We start from the raw sequence: 18152 nt of genomic DNA on the forward strand, positions 1-18152 counted from the left end.
CAGTCTGAGCACTGATGGAGGGATTGTGCGTTCCTGGTGTAACTCGGGCAGTTGTTGTTGCCATCCTGTACCTGTCCCGCAGGTGTGATGTTTGGATGTACCGATCCTGTGCAGGTGTTGTTACACGTGGTCTGCCACTGCGAGGACGATCAGCTGTCCGTCCTGTCTCCCTGTAGCGCTGTCTTAGGCGTCTCACAGTACAGACATTGCAGTTTATTGCCCTGGCCACATCTGCAGTCCTCATGCCTCCTTGCAGCATGCCTAAGGCACATTCACACAGATGAGCAGAGACCCTGGGCACCTTTCTTTTGGTGTTTTTCAGAGTCAGTAGAAAGGCCTCTTTAATGTCCGAAGTTTTCATAACCGACCTTAATTGCTTACCGTCTGCAAGCGTCTTAACGACCGTTCCACAGGTGCATGTTCATTGAACAAGCATGGGAAACAGTGTTTAAACCCTTTACAATGAAGATCTGTGAAGTTATTTGGATTTTTACGAATGATCTTTGAAAGACAGGGTCCTGAAAAAGGAACGTTTCTTTTTTTGCTGAGTTCACATGGCAATTATATTCTTACTTCATTTTGAGCAACAAAATGTTGCACCGCAATGTTATAATCTTGTCAAACTAAACTGTATACTCCTACATTTGTGCAGATCCATAGACAATCCCAGAATAGGCTAATAGTGTGTTATTTTGCTCAAATTGAATGAAGGGAAAGAGCATTTAAATAGAGAATGAACATGTGAATGCAGTGTGTTTACAGTCATCTCACCTGAGAGCTCATGGCGGGTGCTGAACCTCTCGGTCCTCTCCACTGCAGTGACGAGCCTGGCCACACAGATCATACACGACTGCAGGTCTGAACACACACACACAGAACATGCTCAATCCTGCTCTAATGAACCGATATCAAATTGATTTATTAAGCCCTTCTTACATCAGCTGATGTCACAAAGTGCTGTACAGAAACCCAGCCTAAAACCCCAAACAGCAAGCAATGCAGGTGTAGAAGCACGGTGGCTAGGAAAAACTCCCTAGAAAGGCAGGAACCTAGGAAGAAACCTAGAGAGGAACCAGGCTATGAGGGGTGGCCAGTCCTCTTCTGGCTGTGCCGGAAGATGCTTGACAACACTTTAGTCCAACTTCCCATAATCAAGTTACAGCCACTCAATGTGAAGAGTACAGCAAGTCTGCATCATAAATAGAAACACATCTAACTGTGACATGACTGAGGAGCCCCCTACCTTCTCCCTCCTCCATTATGGTGCGGGGTTGAGTCAGGGCGAAGCACTGCATGGTCTCGTAGCGCTGCCTGTTGGGCCCCTCCTCAGACGGACCATGGTTCTGATGGCTCTGCCCGTGACCGTACTTCACCAGCATACGACAGTTAAAGGTGTGGCTCTTCTGCCGCGGTGCCTCTCCTCCCCATGACCCGCCGTTGGGTGCTGGAAAAGGGGACACAGTAATTGCGTTCATGCTGTAGGTTGGGAAGATTACCGTTCTGCAGTGCCACTAAATCAAAGTCAAATGGCATATGTACATGTGTTATTGTGACTGCATGTGTGTGTGTCTGCGTACCGTTGGTCTTGGGCAGGTTCTTGTGCAGCTCCTCCCTGTCGTCCTCATGGAGGATGTTGTAGACAGAGGTGTTGATGAGCTCCTCCTGTTTGTACTGCAGGTACTGGGTCACGTTGTCAGACACAAACACGATGCTGCCCTCTCGGTTCACCACAAACAGGAAGCCATCCAGGGCCTGAGCCAGAGGGGAGATGCACGAAATTCTATTATCAATCAATAACTATACTAAATGTGTGACCAGCTGCACATACAAGAGTCTTGTATGTCCCCCATTCAACATAAGGTGAAGCTAATTCCACTGCCCTTTGACCCCCAACCCTGTCCTCAGGCTAACCTGTAGCAGCAGCGGTCCCAGATGGTCCTTGTCAATGACCCCTTGACCGGTGGATGACACATCTGCCTTCTGGACATCGTCATCGCTGCACGAGCTTTTCCCTGCAGAGGGACAAGGACCCCCCCAGTCACTTCACAGTAGATAAGGTAAATCTAGTAACAATGCAACACACAGCAGGATATGTACACCCTCTGTAAACAAGCAGCTTGATATCCGTTGTGGAAATTTGAGGAGAAATGAGAAACATTACACTTGCAAAACAGTTTAACTGGAGGCCAAGATTAGCATACAATGCAGAGACACCAGTGATCCAGCCCACCATGTTACTGTAAGATGACTTACTGTCCGCCACCAGGAGGCAGCATTACCAATGCTTTTACAGTTCTAAAAATGTAACTACATCATGATTTAAAATGGAATTATGAGTCAGACATTCTGATTCTGGAGGGAAGAGATTCACTTGCAACGAAGAGAATGACAAAAAAATGCTTCTGGTTTTCAAGGCTAACACTAATGTAAGGGAAGAGAGGAAAGAGTCTGCCTAAATAAGATAACACAAGGAGTAAACGGAGAGGTGAAAGAGAGCAAGAGAAAGATGGCTGGTTAAAAAAGGTAACGGTGAGAGGAGGACGGCCTTCATCATTTACTTCCTGTAACTATGGGAACCTAGCTGTACAAAGCTCCCGCCAGCAGCAGCCATCTGTGGCCCTGGGGTGGATTCCAATCCAATAATTCCCTCCCTTCCTTCCTTCCTTCCTTCCTCCCTCCTCACTGATCTTATCTGAGTGGACTGCATAGTTATAAGATTGCATATAACCTACCAGAAGGCTGGGTGGAGTTAATACAGCTTACACCGATCCAACCACTTCAGATCGGGGAAATGAGCGGGGGGGGGGGCTGAGTGATTTATGGGGTTGGAATCCCTTACCTGTCCCAGCCCTCCCACCCTGCTCTCCAGTCCCATCCGTCTCACAGTCTGGGGCCTGCCACTCCAGTGCAGACAGATGAGCCTGGAGCACCACAGCCTTGAGCCATCACCACCACCACTCAACTACTGGTGTTAATTTCCCCCAAACACAGAGGCCAGGCAGGCCACGAGCCCACCACCTAGTCTCTACAGCCCTGGTTGGCCAGGCATCCTCCTGACCATGCAACCATACACTGAGCTAATACTACAGAAAGGATTTCACGAATGCCAAATCATGTTCTCCTACCTCCTTTTTTTTGCTAAATTCAACGGCGAAAACGTGCTGATATTCAGATGACTGCTAGCGTTAGCATTACACGGAACATAAACCGTCTGTGCACGTGTGCCATCGTGCATAAATGTATATTGTCCCCCCCACACCAAACACGATCACGACACTCAGGTTAAAATATCAAAACAAACTCTGAACCAATTATATTCAATTTGGGGACATGTCAAAAAGCATTAAACATTTAATCCAAATTAGCTAGCTAGCTTGCACTTGCTAGCTAATTTGTCCTATTTAGCTAGCTTGCTGTTGCTAACTAATTTGTCCTGGGATATAAACATTGAGTTATTATTTTACCTGAAATGCACAAGGTCCTCTACTTTGACAATTAATCCACACAAAACGGTCAACCGAATCATTTATCATCATCTCTCCTCCTTCCAGGCCTTTTCTTCTCTTGACTTTATATTGCGATTGGCAACTTTCATAAATTACGTGCATTACCGCCACTGACCTCGTTCATCTTTCAGTCACCCACGTGGATATAACCAATGAGGAGATGGCACGTGGACACCTGCTTCTATAAACCAATGAGGAGATGGGAGAGGCAGGACTTCTATTTTAGCCCTTGGCAACGCAGCCGCTCGTTGGCGCGCGCGAGCAGTGTGGGTGCAATAATTGAATAATATAGATTTCTAAATGCATTTTGCAACGCTCACGCACACTACGCGAGCGGTGTAGTCAGCCTGTTAGGGAGCTTGTACCTTGCCCTTTGATTTGCCTGATCTGCCGGACGGTTTCCTTGAGGATGGCACATTTGTCTGGCTTCACGTTGAAGTTGTCCATGTTGCCGAGGTTGGCAGAGATCAGCTCGGCCAGTTCCTCCATGTAGTTACTCTCCTGCTCCCTCCTGCGCTTGTCACATCTGCAGGGAAAGGGAGTGTGGGGGGGGGGAAAATAGGAGATAGTCAGATATGTCACCATGACAACCACACCTCTCCCTCCATAATGACCTGCTCTATACTGGAGTTAAAATGCTGACACCGCAGAAATCTTCTACATGAAAAACAGATATTGAAGCTGAGGGGAGGGAATTTAACAGAGGCTAGAGAGAAAAGGACACACTTTGTTCATAAGACAGACAAAGACAGGCAGTGTCACACACAAAGATCGACAGAAAGGAAGATGGAGACAGACGGAGACGTCGCTCCCGACAGTGACTCACCCCATGCCTGGTGTATCGCAGGTGGAGATCTTGCGTTTCCGTTCGGAGCACATGGGCTCCAGCGAGTTGTCTGCCACTTCACTCATCCTCAGTGCACGTCAGCCCCTGGGGAGACAGAGATGCACTGTATCCAGACCTCTGAGACTGACATGGCTTCGTCTATTATGCTACAACTTAGAGGTCCCTTCTTTGGGCGTCTCGTCCAAGAGGATAGTACATTAAAACGATTATTCCATACACTGACTTTTACTATAATCCCACGATTAATACTTCAATTCAAAAATAAAAATAGCAAGGCCGATTTCAGGGCGTAAGCTGGAGGTATCGAGCAGTGCTGAGTGACAGTGCTTTCTGAGGTCGGTTATTCAAAAAAATAAAGGTTTTCGATTATTTGGGTTGAATGCTATAACTGAATGAAACAATTTATAAAAGTCCCATGGTAGTGACTGCTCATTACTGCTTATTCACATTACCTTAATAAATTACTTCAGTCATGTATATTACATTTTATTTGATGACTATTATTTAATTCCAAGTCATCACATCTCTACAGAGCTGCTGTCTGACAAAAATCCCTATTTTGGTAGCGCTTCAATGTAAATAAGGCTTTTATGACTGCTGAATACCAACTATCAAATCACTTTGATCATGCATTTGCAGGTGGAGAGAAGTCATGAAGCAACAGCTGCTCTCTATATCCCCTCATGATCTCGCATTCTTGTCTCTTCAGTAGCAGGCATTAAAAGAACCACAGACCGGACAAGTAGATGCGCAATGGATGATGGGCATTGCAGTTAATTACCACGTTTTATGCTCTAAACTATGTAGAATATTGGCCTGTTGGAAACTACAACTCCCTACATCGCACAGTTCAAGCTGGATATGATTTATCTCTAGAGAAACTGTGCAATGTGCGCATTGAGCTCACACATTTTTTTTTTTTTTTTTTTGAATTAAAATAATTGAACTGACTTGGACAATTAGATGTTAAAAAAAAAAAAAGAGAAAAAAAAAATTAATGTGGTTAATCGCTCAGCACTAGTAGCTACACGAGTCTCCCTTCATTGCATTTGATAGGAGAGAAATCTCATCTGTTCCAGTGTGAGGAGAGACTGACAATGATGTAGTGATTTAGAGCCTCGGGGGAAAATGGGTCATCCTGTGTTCATCCTGCACTACTCCTCTTGCTCTAATAGTACAGTACGGTCAATAAACCCCCAGCACAGGGACAAGCTGGATTGTGTTCCTACAGAACAGAGATGTTGGTCCCAAGGTTAGGCTATACTGCTCTGTTTAACCTTACTGAACTGCAAGACACATTCACATTTCCAACTTCCAATTGCTCCCTGACCCAGAATCCCCTCTATAGTCGCTCTCCCCTTCTTCGTATACTCTCTGGCCATTCCTCTTCCTGTCCCGCCCAACCCCCCCTCTCTCTGAGCGTGCTGCAGAGTGTTGCTGGCCGGTCAGGCGACCCTGCCCTTGTTTTCCTCCCCTGGCCCAGCCTTGCACTGCGTCTGACCCCCTCAGGGTTCACACCAGAGGAAGGTAGACACTAAGGCCACTGCTCTTTTCATTTCCACACAGAAAAAACACTGGAGTTCATTGTTCCAGCACTTGAGACGTAGGCCATGACAGACACACATCTCAGGGTGGGCAAGCACACTGGCACACACAGACATACACTGGCTTTCTAACAAGAGCACATCATTCCTGAGTGGAATACTGCAGAACGGATGGGAGTGGTTATGCAACCTCAGTCCAAACTGCAGGCATGGACGTGTATAGCGCCACCTCTCTAGTCTCCTATCCATATGTCTCCACTGCATGCTCCCAAATCTGTCTTTCCCACTCCGTCTCGCTCTTTTTCCATTCCCCTTCCTTCCCTCTGTCCTCTTTCTGTCCCCCAACTCACCTCTGCAGTTGTGGAGAATGACGACATCAAACCTCAGTCAGCTTCACATCTTGAAAGACAAACATACGCTAGAGAAGTGCTGCTTGCTGGTAATAGAGACGGCATAATATATAGCTCACATGTATAGAGTATATAGGGGGAAAAGAACAAGGAAGTGGTTATATAGATCAGGGTTTCCCAAACTTGGTCCAGGGGCCCGCCCTGGGTACACATTTTGGTTTTTGACCTAGCACTACACAGCTGATGCAAATAGTCAACTCATCCCCCTGTGTATAGCCTCGCTATTGTTATTTTACTGCTGCTGTTTAATTGTTACTTTTATTTTCTACTTAACACTTATTTTCGTAAAACTGCATTGTTGGTTAAGGGCTTGTAAGCATTTCTCTAAGGTCTACACCTGTTGTATTCGGCGCATGTGACAAATAACATTTTAATTGATCATCAAGTTTTGGTTATTTGAAATCAGCTGTGTAGTGCCAGGGCAAAAAAAAACTAAGCGTGTACCCAGGGAGGGCCCCAGGACAGAGTTTGGGAAACTCTGCTATAGGAGTCTGCAGTGAAATGTTTTATTCCCTTGTAGAAATCTTTCCCCTTATATAGAATCTGCCAATCACACTGTGGTGATGGTAAAGCATTTGAACATAAAACTATTTTCTCCAGTATTTTGACAACCATGCTGCCATGGCATCAAACAGTATATGCATGCTTGTAACATGCCTCATTTATTTGTTGTTCGCCTTTATTCCTCAACTTTTTCCCCCAGTAAGTTTGTTGACTTTGAAACCTTGCAGTGAATGACGCTTAGGGAGATACAGTAGGCCTATACTCTGGAGAGAACGCAAACACTGTGTTATACCCTTTCTATTTCAGAGAGACGTCGACTGAAAACAGCAGCGCACCACAAATGAGTCACAACAGGCCTGGCATTATGCAAATGATCCTGAAGCAGACACTTCTGACAATGTGAAACTGTCCCAGAGATAGAGATGTTTGTTCCATCAGATACGGGGCAGATTTTAAAGTGATAGGAACCGAAAGCACTTGGTTTTACAAGACAGCATATAGGCTGTCACAGTTTGTTGAACTAATGGGGACCAAGATGAATGAAGATCTTGGGGCTTCATTTGTTATCCGTGTGTACATGGAGATTCTAGGATTTGCAGGCTCAACAAATTGGGATTTATAAAAAATAAAAAAAGAATTTTAAAACGTTTTTTAAAAGTTACACGCAACGTAAGCATGTTTTCATTGATAAGTCAGAGACATACTATATGTGTGCTCGTGAACACCCGTTACAACCCCGACTGGAAAACAACGTAAAAGGAATCGAGGGCAACAAGAAAACACCCTCATTGGCTGTATAATTTGGAGAATATTATTATTATTTTATTGTTTTAACGAACTCTTGCAGTGACTTTTTCAATCCAAAAATGCTTAGCAAGTCACTGGCTGTGCATTCTGAAATGATTGTCTAGTCGAGCAATTTAAAAGGAAATACTACGGCCCACACTTCTGTACAAAAAAAACGGTTCTTCCATATTGTGTTTATTTCGCCATCTCCTGCCTTGGTATAGGCACTAAGATTAAACATGCTATGGTGGTGCGCTCGTATCAATACTGTTGCTTACCCATACTGTCAAATGTTTTGAATAGACCACCGGTCCATTTACTTTTGAGCATGGCTTTGTTGTGTAGCAGGAATAATCTGGTCATGTCAGAAAAGCGAGACATGTCCTGTAATATGATTGTGCTTGAGGCCTATATAATAAAAGTAAAATATTATATTAGACTACATGCTGCTATGCGATCTCCTTACCAATGGCAAATGCATCAGATTTATCATTAAAATTGTAAAATGTTTTTATTAGCCTACCATTATTATAAATCCTGTGCACCAAACGCCTTCATTTCCCCCCCCCCCCTGCAATATAAATTGATCAACCACTACAAGCCGTGCGTGGAGATACGCACACTTCCCCGTCACATTTGATAAATACCAACCTTTGCGGGGAAACTTTTTTGTGCGCAGGCACCTTTAATAAATGAGGCCCCTTGAGAGTGAGGGGCAGTGTGAATGACACGGACGCTAGTGCACTGGTCTACTCACCTTCACCTGATTGTGTCCAATCAAAATCCATTCACAGTCTAGGGTCGCAATGTCTTAGCACAGCCTGTTATAAAAGAAAGAAGAGACCACATTAGCAGGTCTGCAGCATATCATGCACTCTGACCAAAGCTCAGGCTACAGCAGTTAAGGGCCAATGAATGCTACCGGAGTCAGACAGACAGGACTGTGACATGATAAAAAAAAAAAAAGTTGAGTTGGTGAACAAACATAACCAAGCCCAATGTGCCTCCTGAAATGTGTAACTCAACACAAACCATCCGTTCCATTTTTGGCTCCGTTTACTTTATGTTCACTGACGGTGGGAAAGGTAGACGAAATTCGAGCAAGTCTTGCCTTCCAGAGAGACAGAGACTAACATTCTCCGTTTTACCGAAAAATGGCTCTCTGGGATATGTTGTCAGAATCGGTTCAGCCACCGGGCTTCTCCATGCATCTCGCCGACAGAGAAACACCTCTCTGGGAAGAGGAAGGGCGGGGGGAGGGGGGTATATGCTTCATGATTAACGACTCATGGTGTAATCATAACATACAGGAACTCAAGTCCTTCTGCTCACCCGACCTAGAATTCCTTACAATCAAATGCCGGCTATTTTACCTTCCAAGAGAATTCTCGTCAGTTATGGTCACAGCTGTGTACATTCCCCCTCAAGCAGAGACCAAGACGGCCATCAAGGAACTTCACTGGACTATATGCAAACTGGAAACCGTATATATCCTGCATTTATTGTAGCTGGGGATTTTAACAAAGCAAATTTGAGAACAAGGCTACCTAAATTCTACCAGCATTTTGACTGCGCTACGTGCATGGGCAATACCCTCGGCCACTGCTACTCTAACTTCCGCGATGCATACAAAGCCCTCCCCCGCCCTCACTTTAGCAAATCCGACCACGACGCCATCTTGCTCCTACCGTCTTATAGGCAGAAACTCAAATAGGATGTACCAGTGACGAGAACCATTCAACGCTGGTCCGACTAATCGGAAGCCACGCTCCAAGATTGTTTTGATCACGCGGAATGGAATATGTTCCGGTCAATCCTCAGAACAACATCGACATATACACCGACTCGGTGAGTGAGTTTATAAAGAAGTGCATTGGAGATGTTGTACCCACTGTGACTATTAACCTACCCTAACCAGAAACCGTGGATGGATGGCGGCATTCGCACAAAACTGAAAGCGTAAACCACCGCATTCAACCATGGAAAGAGGTCTGGGAATATGACTGAATATAAAAACAGTGTAGTTATTCCCTCCGCAAGGCAATCAAACAAGCGAAATGCCAGTACAGAGACGGTGGAATCGCAATTCAACGGCTCAGACATGAGACGTATGTGGCAGGGTCTACAGGAAATCACGGACTACACACAAAAAAACAACAACAAAAAAAGCCACGTGACAGACACCGACGCCACACTTCCAGAGAAATGAAACACCTTCCTTGCTCGCTTTGAGGATAATACAGTGCCACCGTTGCGGCCCACTAACAAGGACTGAGCACCTCCACCCCTCTCCATGGTTGACGTGAGTAAAACATTTAAACGTGTTAACCCTCGCAAGGCTGCTGGCCCAGATAGCATCCCTAGCCGTGTCCTCAGAGAATGCGCAGACCAGCTGGCTGGTGTGTTTAAGGACATATTCAATCGCTCCCTATCCCAGTCTGTTGTCCCCACATGCTTCATGACGGCAACCAATGTTTCTGTACCCAAGAAGGTAAAGATAACTAAATGACTACTGCCCCGTAGCACTCACTTCTGTCATCATGAAGTGCTTTGAGAGACTAGTCAAGGATCATATCACCTCACCTGCCACCCTAGACCCACTTCAGTTTGCATACCGCACCAACAGGTCCACAGACGATGCAGTCGCCATCTCACTGCCCTATCCCATCTGGACAAGAGACATGCATATGCAAGAATGCTGTTCATTGACTACAGCTCAGCATTCAACACCATAGTACCCTCCAAGCTCCTCATCAAGCTGGAGGCCCTGGGTCTCAACCCCGCCCTGTGCAATTGGGTCCTGGACTTTGACGGGCCACCCCCAGGTGGTGAAGGTAGGAAACACCTCCACTTCGTTGACCCTGAACACTGGGGCCCCACAAGGGTGCGTGCTCAGCGCCCTCCTGTACTCCCTGTTCACCCACGACTGCGTGGTCATGCACGCCTCCAACTCAATCATCAAGTTTGCAGACGACACAATAGTAGGCTTGATTACCAACAACGACGAGACCACCTACAGGGAGGAGGTGAGGGCGCTGGGAGTGTGGTGCCAGGAAAACAACCTCTCACTCAACGTCAACAAAACAAAAGAGATGATTGTGGACTTCAGGAAACTGCAGAGAGAGCACCCCCCTATTTACATCAAAGGGACAGCAGTGGAAAAGATGGAAAGTTAAGTTCCTCGGCGTACACGTCACAGACAAACTGAAATGGTCCACCCACACAGTGTGGTGAAGAAGGCGCAACAATGCCCCTCCAACCTCAGGAGGCTGAAGAAATTTGGATTGCCACCCTAAACCCTGAAACTTTTACAGATGCACAATCGAGAGCATCCTTTCGGGCTGTATCACAGCCTGGTACGGCAACAGCACCGCCCTCAACCGCAAGGCTCTCCAAACTACATGCCTTCAATGACACCTACAGCAAGACCAAAAAGATCATCAAGGACAACAACCACGCGAACCCCTGCCTGTTCACCCCGCTATCATCCAGAAGGCGAGGTCAGTACAGGTGCAACATAACTGGGACCGAGAGACTGAAAAACAGCTTCTATCTCAAGGCCATCTGACTGCTAAACAGCAATTACTAACTCAGAGGCTGCTGCCTACATTGAGACCCAATCACTGGCCACTTTAATAAATGGATCACTAGTCACTTTATACAATGCCACTTTAATAATGTTTACATATCTTATATTACTCATATCACATGTATATACTGTATTTTACACCATCTATTGCACCTTGCCTATGCCGCTCGGCCATCGCTCATCCATATTCTCATTCACCCCTTTAGATCTGTGTAGTAGGTAGTTATTGGGGAATTGTTAGATATTACTGCACTGTCGAAACTAGAAACACAAGCATTTCGCTATTCTCGCATTAACAATCTGCTTACCATGTGTATGTGACCAATACAATTTGATTTAATTGGAGAGGTTCTCATGTGGAGTATGTCCCGCCTAAGCACAACAGTAAGAGTGATTCAGTTGGCTGGCTGATACAGGATGGAACAGAACCCACCTCTCTACTTCCTGTGGAAAGGTTTAATATTTTGGTAGAACTTCATGGAACCATTATTTCTAAAAAAGATACAGGAAGCCACAGAAGACAGCATCCTATTTGCATCCTCTCTCATGGTCCCCTGCGTCACCACTTCCTGGATATGGCCTCCCAGCCACTACATTTACATAGAGTGGGGAAAGGGACCGATACACAGACTAACTGGCCTCAGTTGGCTGTCAGAGTCCACTACTGCAGTACCAAGCAACTTTCCAACGCTAAGCTTAGCCATCTTCTGTCAGTTTCCTTGGTGACTTAGCTACTTAATTTCAACATTATTCACAGGTTTGCTGCCACACACACACACACACGTTTCCGTTAGGAAAATGGGGCGCCGGACAACATGACGGGGAAGATTTTAAATTTACAGTCCATTTGAGAAATGTACCAATGGCAATTTTGCGATTTTAAGCTAGATTCCTGCTATACTATATATTTGTCATTGCTTATGCCTTGTTTTTATGCCATCTGAGTGACTCAAACATAATATCAATGGGGTCCCAAAATATTTATTTATTGATTTGCAGTGGCAGCCACGATTTAGCAGCGGTGGTGCATATAGGGGGAACACTGCACACACTAAAAAGTAGAGCGTTGCACCACCTGTGCGTCCCTATGGGATCTTCCACACAGATCAAACCCAAAAAAGGTTCACAGCAACTGAGCTAAAGGTGCAGCTGAATAATTAAAACAGAGAGAGGGTGAAAGAGAGAGAATGGATGAGGAACGAGAGATGTTCGGAGGCAGACAGACGGAGAGTGTGTGCCACTTCAAGTCAAGCACCAAGGCTAAATTGTTTGCATTTCCCTTCTAGACATGCATTACTTCAGGTCGGCAGACGATAAGCTGGTAACACAAGCCTGACAAGGGGCACACACACGTTTTTTTTAATGAGAAGGTGGCATATTCTATATACAAAACAGAAGACATGAATATGATGGGGGGGGGGGTACAGTAAAAAAGTGAGAAAGGAAGGGGTGGAAAAGGAAGAATAGAAAGGGGAGGAGGAAGAGAGTGTTGAGCTGAGCTCAAGAGCTGCAGTGTCACTAAGTCAGGATCAGAATAGAGGACATTCTAGCAGCGCTTGAACTAAAGCCTGTAATCTGAACTCTGAGACGCAGGCGAGCACAACAAAGACACCACACACTACGGACTGACCAGACCACAGCTCTCCACACATAAACATAACCGCAACATCGTAAGCAGACAAACCATCACCAACTGACCCACCTGTCTTTGGTCTTCAAATATGAAAGCAGTGGCAGGTACATTTGGTGCAATTATTCAACCATTTATACCCCCCCCCCCCCACACACACACAGTCATAAAGAAACAGAAAGGCATCTACAAGAGTTTGGGACGCCAAGTGCAAAAGGAAACAAGAGGACAGAATGACTTCCTGTTTTTCTTCAAAGACCAGCCCCACCTCCACCCCAGCAGAACACAAATCTTTCAGCCACTTTGGGACGACAACGGCTACAATAGCTGCTGCTCACACTACAGGAGCTTTTCTCCCGTTTCAACCCGTGTCATATCCATTTTATACAGCTGAAGTTGACAGAGTGCACATCAACAAATCCTTTGTTTTGTTTTCGCATCCATGTAAACACGTGACCGAGTTCGCTACATAATCGGAACAGTTCTATCCATTTGTGAAAACACACGATTCATGAAAATAGTGTGAGCGAGACAGAGAACTGTGACTTATGATAAAGAAAGAGAGAGAAATATGATTCACAAATGGGACTGAAGTACAGCGAGGCAGACATGCCAAGCATGTGAAAACATGTGCAGACTTCTAAAAAGTTACGCTGTAAAACTGTAAGAAAGACTCCATTATCCAGTCGGAAGCGGACTGGCAGCTCGGAATTCCAGCCAAGCCCTGAGCATGGGGGGGGGGGGGGGGGACGACTAACTGTTCTCGCAGTCTGCACTTGAGGGCAGGACAGTCCGGAGACGGTCCCTCTGTCCATCCCAAGAGAGTTGCGTTATAAAAACTCAACAAGGAAAAATCTGTCAATTGAAATAAATTCATCAGGCTCTAATCTATGGATTTCACATGACTGACTACAGATATGCAGCTGTTGGTCAGACAACTTAAAGTCAAAAATAAAATAGGGGCGTAAATCAGAAAAATCTGTCAGTATCTGGCGTGACCCCCATTTGCCTCATGCAGCATCTCCTCTGCATAGAGTTGATCAGGCTGTTGATTGAGGCCTGTGGAATGTCTTCACTCCTCTGTGTGGCTGTGCGAAGTTGCTCGATAGTGGCAGGAACAGGAACACACTGTCGTACACGTCGACCCAGAGCATCCCAAACATGCTAAATGGGTGACATGTCTGGTGAGTATGCAGGCCATGGAACAACGGGGACATTTTCAGCTTCCAGGAATTGTGTACAGATCCTTGCGACATGCTGAAACATGAGGTGATGATGGCGGGTGAATGGCATGACAATGGGCCTCAGGATCTCGTCAAGGGATCTCTGTGCATTCAAATTGCAATTGTGTTGGTAGCTTATGCCCGTCTATACCATAACCTCATCATGGGGCACTATGTTCACAACAGAAAACTGTTCGCCCACACAACGCCATACACGTGGTCTGCAGTTGTGAGGCCGGTTGGACATACTGCCAAATTCTCAAAAATAACATTGGAGGCGGCTAATGGTAGAGAAATTAACATACAATTATCTGACAACAGCTCTGCTGGACATTCCTGCAGTCAGCATGCCAATTGCACATTCCCTTAAAACTTGAGACATCTGTGGCATTGTTTTACGTGACAAAACGACACATTTTAAAGTGGCCATTTTATGTCCCCAGCAAAAGGTGCACCTGTGTAATGATCATGCCGTTTAATCAGCTTCTTGATATGCCACCCCTGTCAGGTGGATGGATTATCTTGGCAAAGGAGAAACACTCACTAACAGAGATGTAAACAAATTTGTTTAAAAAAAAATTGGGAGAAACACTTTGGGCATATGGAACATTTCTGGGATCTTTTATTTCAGCTCATGAAATCAACACTTTACATGTTGCGTATGCATTTTTGTTCAGTGTAGATAAACATACTGTTTTTGTATTCAGATCATCAAAACCAGCCCCATAGTACCACTAGCCACAGTTGCTGCATCCACAAATGCTCTATTATCTTATCCAGTGAAATGCCAGCACCTCCGTCAGACAGGAGAAAGCAGAAGCTAAGGTTTACAGTAGAGTTCAAACACTCCCCCAGCCTCATGGGGAAACAGCTCACATTAGAATAAAACAAGCCTTTCACAGTCTCCTATTCTCTCACTCAGTATGAAGAGAAAGAAAAAGGGGGAGGTAAGGACTGAAAAGGAAGGAGGGCAGAGATTTGGGACAAGAAAACAACCATACCTGTACCTCTTCAAAGGGCCAGGCCGTGTAACAGCCAATGGGCTCCTTGGACTTATTCAGAGGTGTGCAACGGTAAAAGGGATATTCCACTCTAAATACAACCCAACTAAATATGACCCACAGTAAGCATGCAGGTGTGTCTTCTCTGCCTGTCTTTCTGTCTGCTGTGTTCTGACGAGGTGCGAGTGTGTGCACATGGACATTAGAGAGGGAATTGTTGGTGCTGCAGTGCAGGGGAAGAGAAACACAAAGAGAAAGAGGCACAGCAGAAAGAACATTCAGAGCACAGCAGCTTCTCTTCTTGAGAAGGCACCCACCCTTCCACACACCATCATGCAACCGATAGAAACCCGACCATGGCCAAAACAAATGTGTGTGTGTGATTTGATCACGCAGGGCTAATATTATGCTAATGGCTTCATTAATCAATGGCCAATGAGCCTTTTATCTGACAGCACAGAGCGCCAAGCCTGCTATGCCTCCATTCTGCCTATTGAGATAATAACGTACCAGCTCTTCTCAGACTCCTATTGAAGAAGCAAAACACATGGTAATTTATCAACCTCATGAGGAAAATTATTTGAAAAACAATATAAAATCTATAACCACAAGTTTCAAATCGAGGGTAAATAATATGAACAATGAAAACACACCAGTCTACAGAGAGAGGAGCGTTAACTTTATACCTCCACCACCCAGGCTGGAGCAGTGTGTAGTGTTAACGGTGTTGCTCAGCTGAAAAGCCAACATTCATTTCAGAGCGCAGCGCATGATTTCCTCCTCGCTGGCTCCTCCCTCCCTCATGGATCTGTGGAGTAAACACAGGAAGAGAGCAAGGCTCTGTTCCACGACAGACCTGGGCGTTCCTGTGTAGCTCCTGCGGGGTGAAAAGTTTAACGTGGTTTAAATGTTACCTTTCCTCAGCCAATCGCAGCAGCTGAACTATGACACCTGCAAATAATTCCACTCAAAAAGGTCTGACGCCAGTTTCACCACTACCCCCTCCCTACTCCTTTTTTTTGTAAATTTACTCTGCCAATTTCGTTTGAGAATTTATGGGGAAAAGAGCCTTTCTGACAGAGAGAAAGAAGCACACGCAGTAGCTTTCAAATAAGAGGACGATTTTTCTTCATCACAGATAATAATATTACATCAGGTGACACAAGTTAAACACTGAATTCCCATAAGTAAAAAAAACACCACATTATAGCTGCAAGTGGTGAACTTGATCAAATGCGTCAAATTAGGTCAATCCATTTATCTCCACGGAATGGGTACAATAGAGTACAGTACATTACACTGTGCTCTACTGTACTGTCCAAACTTGTGAAACAGACCTCTATGATTGGTTCAGATTTTGTCCGGCCAGGGCGGACTGAGCCAATTTTAACTACTTTTCAACGTCAGTCGGTGCTTAGTGGGTGAGCAAGCTTGTTTCAGTAAATGGAAAGAGGGTAGATTTCATGGAAAGAGGGTAGATTTCATGGTAGTAGGGATGGACATTTGAAATGATTTCACTATTCAAATAATATCCATACATTTTTTGGGGGCTATCCGATGGGGATTTGCTCAAACGACTCAGGAGCGAGTTGGTGCACACTGCTTGCTTTGAACACTAGATGACAGAAAAAGTTATGAGCTGAACATAACAGTATGCCAGTGTAAGGGAGGACACTAGCAGGTGACCAAACTGGATTTGTGGCTACTATGATTTCACAATGTAGCCAATTCAATTGCAGTTTCCAACTTCGTAACAGAATTACAGTTTTAAATCACTTAACTTGAAATCAGTACAAACAATATGGTTGGTAGTTCGACCTTTACTTGTTACTTCTGTGAACTTTCATTATCCTCCCTCCTCACGTGGGAGAAAAAGATTATTACAATTTTTTAAAGGTTTGAGTTTTTGGTAACCGAATTACAAGGTACAATGCTTCTTAAACTTACAGAAGGTAATTTTTTTTAACTAAATATAAAATGTTTATTAGTTGGCAGGGGTCTTTACTTCAACATTGTGATTTGATGCATTTCTAATACCTTAAGACTTTTTCTAAGGGCCCCTTTCCTCTGTTTGACCAGAAATCAAAGCTTCCAAGATGTCTTCCAAGATGGCGTAGCAGTTGGATGGCTGTTTTGATTGTCTTGTCCCGTCCCTTGTATATATCGTTTTTCTTCGTATACATTTTTAATCTCAATTTCCATCTATGGACTGAACATACTCTTGCAACCCGCCTCACCCAATGTGGTATGGATATGCTATTTTTTATTCTTTAGAACTGGAACCCCATTCAGAAGCTAGCCAGCTAACTAGCTACTAGTCAGTTAGCCACTGCTAGCGGTCATCACCGTTAACTCGGACATCAGTCAGCCTCAGCCCTGTCAACTCCTGCCAGCCTGCACAGCGCGATATCAACCCAGAGGATATCGGACTGTTTTTCCCTAACACATCTCCGGATTCCTACCGCAAGCTCTGAACCTTTACACCGGAACATCACAGCTAGCTAACTGCTATCCGAGTGGCTACTCCTGGCTAACGTCTCCATCCCGAAGCAAGAACCAGTTAGCCTGGTCCTAGCTCGAGGCTAGCGCCATCTCCCGGCTAGCCGAAGAGATCCATCAGCCATTTGCCAATTGGCCTGGACCCCTTTACAGCCGGCATGGAGCCCCGCCGATCCATCACGACTGGTCTGCCGACGTAACCATCTGAGGGGGTTTCTACAGGCGTCCCCCGTAGGCCCATCTGCTAGCCCCGGCCTGCTAGCTGTCTGAATCGCCGTGTGTCCAGCTCACCTAGCTACTCACTGGACACTATGATCACTCGGCTACACATGACTCTCCCTGCCTTGTCTATTGCTGTTTTGGTTAGTAATTGTTGTCTTATTTCACTGTAGAGCCTCCAGCCCTGCTCAATATTCCTTAGCTAGCCCTTTTGTTCTACCCCCCCACACATGCAGTGACCGCACCTGGCTTAAATGGTGCCTCCAGAGACAAAACCGCTCTCATCGTCACTCAATGCCTAGGTTTACCTCCACTGTACTCACATCCTACCATACCCTTGGCTGTACATTATGCCTTGAATCTATTCTTCCGTGCCCAGAAACCTGCTCCTTTA

General features: G+C 45.3%; 1 protein-coding gene across 7 annotated transcripts in view; it reads right to left on the reverse strand.

Moving 5' to 3' along the window:
* Positions 1-18152, reverse strand: part of LOC106582905 (nuclear receptor coactivator 3) — a 40669-nt gene that overhangs the window by 9546 nt on the left and 12971 nt on the right. For 3 of the 7 annotated variants that reach the window (XM_014166513.3, XM_014166512.3, XM_014166507.3), the window contains exons 2-8: positions 8355-8418; positions 4333-4437; positions 3872-4032; positions 1912-2012; positions 1578-1752; positions 1244-1444; positions 772-858 (exon numbers count right to left, since the gene is read on the reverse strand). In XM_014166513.3, coding sequence (XP_014021988.2) covers positions 772-858; positions 1244-1444; positions 1578-1752; positions 1912-2012; positions 3872-4032; positions 4333-4418 — 811 coding nt within the window. In that variant the 5' untranslated portion in view covers positions 4419-4437; positions 8355-8418. Of the gene's footprint in view, positions 1-771; positions 859-1243; positions 1445-1577; positions 1753-1911; positions 2013-3871; positions 4033-4332; positions 4438-6247; positions 6297-8354; positions 8419-12888; positions 13027-18152 lie in introns of those variants that run through there. The other 4 variants (XM_045705118.2, XM_014166508.3, XM_014166509.3 and 1 more) reach the window with 4 other exon arrangements.

The sequence above is a fragment of the Salmo salar genome, chromosome 22, assembly GCF_965601325.2.
Source record: "Salmo salar chromosome 22, fSalSal1, whole genome shotgun sequence".
NCBI lineage: Eukaryota > Metazoa > Chordata > Actinopteri > Salmoniformes > Salmonidae > Salmo > Salmo salar.